General features: G+C 29.1%; 3 protein-coding genes across 3 annotated transcripts in view; 1 reads left to right on the forward strand and 2 right to left on the reverse strand.

Annotated features, from left to right (window-relative positions):
* The window catches only part of LOC111680744, a 28,488-nt gene extending 23,327 nt beyond the window's left edge, over positions 1-5,161 (reverse strand). The window contains exon 1 of the mRNA XM_046951740.1: positions 4,887-5,161. The gene's annotated coding sequence lies outside the window, so the exon portion shown is untranslated. The remainder of the gene's footprint in view (positions 1-4,886) is intronic.
* Positions 5,162-5,983: 822 nt separating this feature from the next.
* Positions 5,984-8,069, forward strand: LOC111683309 (LETM1 domain-containing protein 1). The gene is made up of 4 exons (XM_023445366.2): positions 5,984-6,299; positions 6,505-7,053; positions 7,117-7,405; positions 7,462-8,069. Exons 1-4 carry the CDS (start codon positions 6,190-6,192, stop codon positions 7,825-7,827), a joined length of 1,314 nt encoding a protein of 437 aa, XP_023301134.2. The 5' UTR covers positions 5,984-6,189; the 3' UTR covers positions 7,828-8,069.
* A 1,109-nt stretch (positions 8,070-9,178) lies between these two features.
* LOC111683305 (60S ribosomal protein L14) lies at positions 9,179-10,709 on the reverse strand. The gene is made up of 4 exons (XM_023445362.2): positions 10,663-10,709; positions 10,152-10,253; positions 9,708-9,902; positions 9,179-9,492 (listed from the first exon to the last, which is right to left on the reverse strand). Exons 1-4 carry the CDS (start codon positions 10,663-10,665, stop codon positions 9,292-9,294), a joined length of 501 nt encoding a protein of 166 aa, XP_023301130.1. The 5' UTR covers positions 10,666-10,709; the 3' UTR covers positions 9,179-9,291.
* Between the last annotated feature and the right edge of the window lie 844 nt (positions 10,710-11,553).

Genomic DNA, 11,553 nt, shown 5'->3' on the forward strand with positions numbered 1-11,553 from the left:
TCGTTTTCTAACCAACTTTAATGGCAAAAGAAATTGCTTCGCTTTTTAGATTTATTTCTAATACTGTTTTAACACTAAAATAAAAAAATTATTAAAATCAATATATTTTCCATTTGTTAGTTATATTTTTGGAAAAAGTGTTAAAATTTAAACTAAAAATAAACCAGAGGCAAACATAGTATACATAGACAGGCAACTACTACAAACAAAATTCAATTTAAAACCTTTGCTTTATTTAAATTGCATATGTATATATGTACTTAAGTGAAAATATTTTTCAATTGTTGATTCATTTTAACCTCTCCTTCCTTCCTAAATGACAATTAAATAATTGTTTCAAATTCTTGGAAAAAGAACAACAAATTTTCGCTTACATTTAGTTTCAGTTTGTTTTCATTTTTTTAAGTCTCTTGCAACTTGGGTTATTTTATTGAGCAAAACAAAGTAGCAACCTCATGGGACAACCTTATAAATAAACAAAGGAAACAGAGCTAACTAAAGCAACATGTTTCTGGAATATTGATAATAATATTTATTTCTTAGAAAGGTTATAAAAAATACGTAAGTAAGTAAGCAACCATCCAAACAAACACTTTTTTTAATTTAATTCAAGGGGCGTAGTCTTTGTTAGGAGCAAAGAATAAAAAAACAAACACCATACAATAAAACCTCATTGATTGTACTAAAATATTAATGACCATTGTTGGGTTTATATATATTTTTTCCTATTCTTTTCTTTATGTCATAAATTGATTAAATAATGAAAAATACTACAAGCCATTTGATGTCCAATGTTTCGTTTATGAAATAGTTATAAAATTCTGTTAAAATTTTTAGTGAAACTAGTAAAAAAAATATGGTCGGTTATGCTTGACCCTATGATAACATACACAAGTGATTTTGGAAGGTCTTAGTATGGGTGCTCCTATTAAACTTTGAAACATGCAGAATTTGTTGTAATCTTGTAATGTAAACAAAAAACTTTTTTGATTGATAGATATTAGGTTTTACTGATTTTATTATGATCTGTGTCCTATTTAGGATCAATTTTCAAAAAAATATTTTAGACTGACGAAAGTGATTCTAAAACGATTGTTGAAAAGCACTAGTCAATAGGCCTGCAAATCCCTGATCTAATTAGACCTGCTTGTTTTTTGAATCATTTTAAAAAATGAAAAGAGCCATTCCATTCGTATTCTCTCTCAATGTGTGATGGGTTCATTGGATATTGCGTTTAGACGATCCCATCCGTACTCTTTTACACAAAATTTTGACAAATCATATTACTTGTGTGATCGTGTAAAACCGGCTTAGACTTATTTATGTATTAATTCAAAGATTAGTATGTAAATAAGTACACAGGCGGAACAATACACAATTCCGCAGACTAGACTTTTAGGCTAATCCCTAGACAAATCTTATTATAATACATAGGCCAATCATAAGTCTACTGAACTTAGTCCATGGACTAGCACCCAGATTGACACATTTTCTAATCAGTAAATTAGTTCGTAGCATAGCATCAATAGATTAGTATATCTACAAGACATTAAACTCGAAACTTGTTAACATTTTTAAGTTCCATTTTTAAGCCCATAGACTAATCAATAAACCAGTTCTTAGACTAGTTGGTAGTACAAAAACTAATCAACAGATTAGAATAGTATAAAAGTTTCTTTGAATAATGTAGAGTATAAAAAATGTACAAAGAAAAGTCAAATAATCAACAAAACAGAAAAGGTAATTTTTGCTTTTTACTCGTGCATTTTTATGCATAAAGTAGGTTTATTTGTGAAGCCTAAAATACCTCTACATTGAATTGAGCAAAAAAAAAAAAAGAAGAAAAAAATTAAAAAAAAACACCACATCAAGTCGATCTCTTATGACGCTTATACGTACTGTTGTACCGTAATAAGTAGTACGTAATATTTAGTAGTAGTATGTAGTACTATACACATGTTTAGTATTACGATACTTTTAGCATTTTTACACACATAAATATGTAAATAAAACCTACAAACTTACACACAAACATTCCTCTAAGTATTTTGCACATACTAATATACACAAATACATACATATATGTATGTATATGTATGCATATAGTTATAGAAGTAATAAAAAATATGCATTAAAACAATATAGGTACATAAAATAAGAAGAAAAAGAAGAGGAAAAAAATTCTAAAATAGATGACAAAGACGACACAACAAAGTGTGCCCACTAAAAACCTGGTGATGTTGTTGGTTTATTGTGCAAACATTTGCTCTGACAACACACATTTTGTGGTACAGTAAATAAACGTTTACAACTGAATACCAAAAAATGACTTTATACTACTAGTCGTACTTACATATTTGTAGCAGGAATATTACGTATTTAGGTACATACGTACAGATATTAACAAGAATTTATTAATTTGTTAAGACGTAAAAGTATAAATATATATCGTTTTTTACTTATATAGAATAACTCTGTGTAGTTAGAACGATGTCATTTTACTAGTTATTTATATTTAATTAAAAAAGTAAAATGTCTTTTAAATAGTGTTTCAAACTTCTTGAAAGCATTTAAGTGTCTATGATAGAATGATTCAATATTTTCTAAATGAACTTGATCTTAACAAACATACGGGCATATTGCAGCTAAAACTGTAAGAATTCAGAATTTTTAACGCAATGTGACAAACTTATACTTATGTACCTACAAGCATACCCTTCAAGAGAAGGTGAAGGGTATTTTGGTGGCCAATTAGTCTCTGGCCTTTGGAATCTAAGTTTCATGCTATTTTTTAAAAGTTTTTTAATGATTCCGGATTTAAGAGTATGTAGAATCATTTAAGTTAAGTAAGGTCATACATATGTATTACATACGTCTAATTTTTTCTAATAAATAGAAACCATAGAAGTTTTAAATTTATGACATGCGATAATGTAATATACATACTAAATTCTTAATGATTTCTTTAATTTTTGCTTAATTTTACCAAAAAACCATAAATTTATTTCGGAAATAATTAAGAAAAAGAAATAATTCTTTTTAGTAACTAGAATTTCCATGTGTGTGTGTGTTTGTATGACTGTTGCTGCTTCTGTTTTTTTGTTGATATATTTTTTTCGTTTTCATTTTTGTTGTAGTCGTGTTAAAACATATGTTGTTGAAACATGGATGGATATTTTACTAAGTACTCGTACTACAGTATGTGAACTCATATGAATATACACACGTAATAACAACAACAAGAAATTGTACACAAACGATGTATGTTTATAGAAATATTAGGTGGACAAGAAAAAAAGGCTTAAACTAGTTTTGAAATATTAATATAAATTATAAATCATGAATTTATAAAAACATTTATCATAGGATGACTTTAGGCATTAATGATCAAATTGTTTTCATTTAATTCCAATTACAGTATTTACATGTCCTTAGAAATGGAATCCTAACAGATTACTATACTTTAAGGTTTATATACTGCAAACATATTCTGTAACGCATAATCTTCTTGTTATAATGTAGGGTGTAAACAATTTTAAAAACAGGACTTCTCAAATAGAAATATTTAGAACAAAAATAGGCGCATCACCAATAGTGGGTGTGGCACCTCAGACACAAAGTTCATATGTATGTATACCTAGAAAATATAGATTCCAATAAATTTCAAGTTTATTTACAATCGCTTTGAATGTACATATTGGATAAAGTAGTAGCGTGACATGCCTACCACTACAATTTGTAAATCTAAATATCAATAATCGGATGGCAAAGCAAACTGGGTAAAGTTAGAAATTTATAACTCATAATTCCATGATCGAGGCCATGCTAATAAATACTTTTTTCCAAGTTTAAGTAGCAGATTGTTTTATATATGTATATGTAACAGAGTAAGTTTTTCTTTCAGTGGAATATCAGCAATTGGAAGCAAAAGAAACATGCTGTTTATATATTTGAAAATTGAATACTAAACACATATAAAAACATATATAAACATACATACATACATACATACATACATACATACATACATACATACATACATACATACATACATACATACATACATACATACATACATACATACATACATACATACATACATACATACATACATACATACATACATACATACATACATATGTATGTACATATACATACAATATATACGTTAGAATTAAATATGTACATATATTTTGTTTTTGGTTTCGGGAAAATAACAAACGCATAAAAGTAGTAAAAAGTTAAAAATACTTATGAATTACAAGTCACAAGATGATGATGGCAATGTTACTTTTAGAAATTTCTATATAGTAAAGTTAATTTATAGTACATGATGACACTGAACACCTAATGCCGTTATGAATACATATGCATACGTACAAACGCATATATGTAAGTTAGTAAGTACGTGTTAGTTTATTTGCAACTGCATTGCTTGCATTAGTGTTTATATACACACGAACCTAAATAAGTTTTAGTTACACCATGGAATGGTTTGATTTTGTTGTTGTTGTTTTTTTCTAAGAGTATGTGTTAGAACATGTGTGTAAATAAGTCCATCATTCATACATACATACATATCCACACATATAAATATATATGTATTTTTACTATTTTCAAGGTTTTACACAGTATTTCTTAAATTTGTTTCTTTATATTCCATTTTATTATATGTTTGCTTCACTTAAACATTTTCTTTTCTTTTTTTACAATACATTCCTTTAAAACAAAAAAGCCAAACAAATTAAGAAAAACACCTTAAAGTATGCTGTGGATTAAATTTGTTTTATCTTTTTTATTCACTAGATTTTGTCAAAGAAAATTTTTCTTTTAATTTTCATCTCAACTTTTTCATTTTCTTTATGTTATTTTCTACTAATACGCACTTTTCTCGATATTATTTTTTTTTTTGGTTATAGATTTAACTGTTTCTTTTGACCACCATGTGTAGACCTATTCGTCGTTAATTCAATGTTAAATGATGCTCATTCTCGTTTCCCGCAATTTACAACATGTCTACTACCACTTTTTTGTTGTTCTTGTATAAAGTATAACAAAAAAACATTTTAAACAAAAATAAATCTGCTGTAAATATAGCGGAGTGAAGCTGCGAATACGTTTGTCTAAGGCATATGTCTGGAGCTAAACTGTTGGCAAATTTTCGTTGTTTGGTCTTGACAAGGTAAGAGATTTTTATTGTTTAGTATACAATATATATTGGTATGTAAGATATTTCCAACATACCTAGTACTCAATTTTATTGTTAAGAGAATATTTAGAAGCGGACAGGCGCATAAATAATTCCGGGAGATTAACCCATGAGGTAGCAATCCGAAAATGTTTTACATATATTATTTTTCAAATTTTTATTTTACTTGAAATGTTGGATTAGTTCAAAAAGCCCCATTGGACTGAAATTGGAAACAACATCGAATTAGGTATAACTGTTCATAAATCCTAGCGGATGTAAGCCATTTTTTTTTTGGTATATTATTATGACAATTATTTTTACTTATTTTTTTTTTTTTTTTTTGAAAAAAATGAATTCAACTTTTATTGCTCTGATAGATGTAAGCAAAACCTGCCATTTCGTTGACGTGTGCGTTTCTTATTATTAATTTTGTTCATTTATTATAAGAGTGTCATAACTCAAAATTTCAGTTTTGAACTAAGTACCAAAAAATTTTCTAAACTAAATTCTTTATTATTATTTTTTAAAGGATGAAAGTAAATTTTGGTTGTAAAAGTCAATTCTAATATTTAATCAATAAAAACATAGTTAAACCTTTTATAAGGTTTTATTTTAAAAATAAATTATTGTTGTTAAAAGTTAATTTCAGAAATAAAAATAATATTAAATCTTTCTTACGATTTTTATGTTTATGACAGTCTTCATATAAAACAGCGATTTATTTCTGTTTACAATCGTTTAACAATCTGGCCACGTTGTTGAGCATATGTTTTTGTTATTTGTGTATTGACATTCTAATGTTTTTATTCTTGGATTTTGTACAAATTACACCGGAATATTGCAGCATTGCATCAAAGAAAATAAAATAAAAAAAAATAATTGTGCTGCGTTTAACGGGCACTGCAAAGGAGACCTAATTTTCTAAAATCCTTTGCCCGTTCTTTTCTCTGTGAGTGTTGAAAGTGAGGAAGTGAATTTTCAAAGAAAAATAATTGATTATGACCTTGGCACTTCGTTTGACACGCTTGCCGGTTATCGTCTATCAAGAAACAGTGTTCCAACACAGCTGTTTAGGTAACCCACTACGAAGGCAATACGTAACTTCTAGGTATGTACAATAAAATTTTACGTTCTAGACTTGAATTCGTTGCATTGATCTTACAACAAAAATATCGCAAGGGAAATTTGTGTAATATTTGTGTACATAATACCAATTGGCTTAAATACCCAATCAAATGATAACTTTCAATATAAAAATTTAAGACGTAGTATTTTAATTCCTTTGTCATTGGAAAACTATTATTCAATTCTAGTGATCACACTTCAAAAAAACCAACAGCTCCCTCAACATCTCCCATACCGCCTAAAAATGCAGATTTTACACCACCACCGACAGAAAATGCAGATAAACAAAAAACAACTGTAAGTTCGAAAAGAACCGAAATAGCTACAAAATCTTTGTCGGAAAGTGTCACGAAATTGCAGCAGTTGGCAGAGAAAAGACAGGAAGCCGTCTCGAAAGTCAAACTATCGACACAACAAGTACGAAAAAATGTTCGTGGCTATATGTTTACTCGATTCTTTGACTATGTCAAAAATTACGATACAGTTTTAGAGAAAAATTTTCCTTCGGCTGTAAAAGTCTACCGGGTATTTTTTGATGGCGTTAAAGATTTTTTTTCGGATATGAAAAGATTTTTAAAAGTTGCTCGCATTGTTAACTCCTCATCCAAAGGTCTTAAGTCGTTAAATAGACAGGAATTGGAATTATATATGCAAATGCCTAAAGATATGGTAAAGGTAGCTCCTGCTTTAATTTTCTCTTCACTGCCTATGGTGGGTTATGCCATATTTCCTCTGGTGTAAGTTTATCTTAGATTTGTATCTTTATACATAACAAATTTTATAACTTTTATTTCTTTTAGTTTCATGTATCCGCGTTCTTTTTTAACATCACATTTCTGGACGCCACAACAGAAAGATGAATTTAAGCAATTTTATTTTCATGAACGCTTAACCTACAACAAACCTGTTTTTCGTTGTTTACAATCCAAACTAAAGTCAACAAAGAAACATCCTAAACATGAAGAATTTCGTAATGTTTTAGGTCAGTTGGGAAGTGGTACTCATCCCAGTGTAGAGCAAATTTTAGATATTAAGGATATTTTTTCAGAAGCACCATATAGTTTAATTTCATTACCCGGCAAACATATCGTAAGTATTTTATTTTAATCCTACAACAATTTTAAACTCTTTTATTTATATTTTAGAAATTGCTTACTAAACTACATGGTTTACCTAGAGGTTGGTTTAAACGTCACAGCCTCTATGAACAGGCTTTTCTAGTCCACTATATGGATTTGGCAATTGGTCGTGAGGGTGGTGTACACAACATGCCCTTAGAGTCATTACGCAATGCTTGCTATATACGTGGTTTAAATCCTGTCGATTTAAGTCCCGAAGAAATGATAGAATGGTTACGTGATTGGATTAAAGTTTCCAATTCAATTAAAGCCGAGCATATTACATTGTTTTTGCATTTGCCTTTGTTTTTGGGCTACAATCACCCTAACAATTGGCAATTACTTTATGGCAAAGACAAAAAACAACAACCGCAAACAACTACGGCTGAATAAGTTGGATAGACTATGAGAGGGCAAATAGGTTTTTTTTCTCAAATGACACTTGTATTTGCATTAAACGTTATTACTGTTAAATATGCTGGGCAATTTATTAATTGATGTATGGAAATTATGCAGATACAGATAGATTTATAATTTAATAATTGAAACATTTTTTGTTATGTTTAGTTAGTTCCTTTTAAAAATGTCATTTACGCAAGTCTTAAAGAAATAAATTGAATTTTTTGAAAAAATTACTTTTATTTTTTGATATTTTTGATAGTGTGTTCATTCGCCTTGTTATGTTCTATTGTTCTAAAGGTTTTGTATTGGCAGTTAATTATTAAATTTTTGCAACATTTTTGATTCAGAATATTTTTTTTTATTAAAAAAGAATAATGCAAAACAATATTTAACTAACAAAACCTGAGTAGTTTTCATACAAAATTTTAAAAATAGTTTTATTTTCTTTTGATCAGAAAGTTCTAAATGAATTTGGGCATTATTTTATTTTAGAAAATAAGTCAAAAATTTCCGGAGTTAGACAGGGTAAAAGTTGAATATTTTGGTCACACAGGCTGTTTAATGGGTCGATTATGTATCTTGATTACTACTTTAGTTGCGTTGCTGAAATAATGTGGATACTAGCAATACAACGATTCTAAGCAATAGCTTAGAAACGTTGTAAATAATGAATGCTTTATTCATTTGTAAAATTCGTCCAATGAGTTTTTGGTTGACACTAAAATTTTCTAGAGTAAAATCTTTCTTATTTTGAAGCTGGCAACGCATCTGAAAATCGATTGGTATACATAATCGAATTGATGTAACTTCCTTTTTGAAAAACTATTTAAACAATAAAGCTTATCTTAGATTGCAACTTTGTTGAAAGATTCTAACGAATAAATAGCAGACGGAACCTTAATATTGTTGCCGGAACCTTAATATTGTAATATGCACTGCGGGCATATTACATTTAAATGTAGAGATCTTCGTCTCTAATAAATTTAAAATAATCTGTTTTATTTTATAAAAAATATTGGGAATCTGGCTGTATTGTAAATTAAAGCCTTCAAGAACAAAAACAATTTTTATATTAGAACCCAAAAATCGGCACTACATTCCAAAAGATTTTAAAATTTGTTAAATGAGTCTATAAAGAACATATCTTTGGATTACAAAACAAACAAAATACATGAGAAAACAACAATAACATTAACAAATTGTAAGCAATACGAAATACACAAAACATCTATTTAAGTATGACGGGGCCTATTAGTTTTTAATTTTCTACAGATCAACCTAGTCTGTACTGAAAGAGTTTTTGTTCCATCGATCATACTGTTTTAATGAAACACATTCCATCTTTCTTGTCTTATAAAATAGTTATTTCTTGTTTGTAGATTTTGTTTATTTTATTATTTCCATTTTAAAAGAAACACTAGTCAACTATTTAGATTTTAAGTAAATTTGTAAAATTTACTTCTTGGCAGCGCCCTTCTTGATGCCTTGAGCTTTCAATTCACGAATGCGCTCACGTTTGTCCTTCTTGATTTTACGGACGGTGCCATCTTCCTTGGTGCGCTTCTTCAAAGCGTTGAAGGCAACGGTAAGCAACTTGTTGCGTTGACGCTTGGCATAACGCAATTTGAAACGATCGAAATCGTTCAAACGGCAACGCTAAAATGAAACAGAAAATGTTCACATTAAATAAAGTAAAACAAGTAGCTAAGTATCAAATTATTAGAATTTGTTTAGTCTCTTCAGTCTAATAATTAGCTTCATGTTTGTATCAGCCGGCCATTCCTATCAAGAACTTTCATTATCATCATGTTGACTTTTCGTTATTGTAGAAAAACATTAAGTTGTAATACCAGGAGTCTGATGATGCTTACCTTGCTAATGTTTTGTGATCTAGCGGACCAGGGAGAGGCCTTCCATTGGGCCTTCATGTCACTCTCTTGCCATGCCTTGCGCACAATACGGGTGGGGGCAGTGAAGGGGAACTTGATGCGGTACTTGGTCAAGTGGAGATTGTTCAATCTGTATTCTTGACGGGGAACACCAGTCAAAGGACCATCAACAAGAACCTACAAAAAGACAAACTGTTGATTAGTTTTGAAATCCAATAAAAGAAAAACATCATTTTTAGAGTTCACATTTAGGATGATATCTGTTTAGATTCTCAGTGAGTAGTTAGATAGCTTCATGTGTGTATCAGTTGGCACTTCCTATCAAGAAGCCATAATCATCATGATCAATAAACAAACATCATCACTTAAACTTTGGTCAATGTGGCCAAGAGAACTTTTATTTTATATTTCATTCTAGAAACTTACTCTGTTTTGGTCAATCACGTCGACAATAGTGACGAGACGTCCCTTTAAGGGACCAGCCGAGCATTTCGCAATGCGACCAGTTTGGACAAATCTTTGGAAAGGCTAGTAGAAAAAGATGAACAATAGAAAAACTATTAAATATTTATTATTTTTAATTATAGATTAATAATAAGTAATAATTCGACAATTAAAACGGGGAAAATTCAATTTCAAGTCTAATTTAATACAAAATAATTGAGCATTTCATTAAACACGTTGTGCATTTTGACATTTACCCGAATGAGTTGCGAGATTGTCAAAATGCCCAAACATTATTTTCCACGCTGAAGACGATTCACATTTTAAAAACACTTTTTGTGACCAATTTAAGGACTTTTCAACGCAAATTTTCACACGAATATTTTAATCATGGTAAATATTTAATAAAATCTTACTTTTATTCACAACTTGAAACATTTTCCCAGACATTTTAACTAAATTCGGACGAAGAAAAATTGAAAACATTTCTTACCATGACTGCTAACCGGAAAGAAAGAAATGTAAAAGAGCGATAATAGTAGTTGAAATTTCAACATGGCGTCACTGCTAGAAAAACTGCTGTACTTTTGACAGTTGACATTTTGGGATGGAAACCCAATCAATGTCGTTGTGTAAATCATATAGATTTTTTTGGAATAGATACATACAAATGTAAATTTAAAGAAAAATGCAAAAAATTATTTGAGTATTTTTATACAGTGTAATGAAATAAATTTTACTTAAATTGCTATGTTGTGGAAGCTAGAGTCATATGCATTTATGAATCTATGCTTTTAAAATTAGAAGGAGGAATTTACGCTTATGGAGCTTAAGAAAACATCTGATTAGATATTTTCATGGTTCAATTGAGGTCATATCATTACAAAAATATACAGTAGATTTTGTATTGTGATATGTAGATATATGATAACAGTTATTTATGAATATGCCTTTTAGGCATATTCGGAGGGTACGGTTGCATAACAATGAAATATTTTAACTATTTTCAAAGGACTTCGTTTCGGATCTAAGGAAGCGTTTGTATACAATAATTTATCATTTTTCATCAGCAGTTTATAACTTGGTTAAAAAATTATTAGTATACTTTTGACTGGGTTTTGAAATATTTTCGAAAAAATACATGTTTTTGTTTTATAAAAATATTTGTTCCCCCTTTTTTATTTGACTTCTTAACATCGACCAGGCATAGTTTTGTAATAATCTGCTAAAATCTGCTAAAGAGTTAAATATTTCAAAGTTTATATGCAATTTATGTTAAAAAATACATCTCATCCAAACAAATCACATTAATCGTAATAGATCAACCAAAATCTATTACATTGTTAGACAAAATACAACTCTGATCGTATGTTGACATTTTTTA

The sequence above is a fragment of the Lucilia cuprina genome, chromosome 5 (assembly GCF_022045245.1).
Source record: "Lucilia cuprina isolate Lc7/37 chromosome 5, ASM2204524v1, whole genome shotgun sequence".
Lineage (NCBI taxonomy): Eukaryota > Metazoa > Arthropoda > Insecta > Diptera > Calliphoridae > Lucilia > Lucilia cuprina.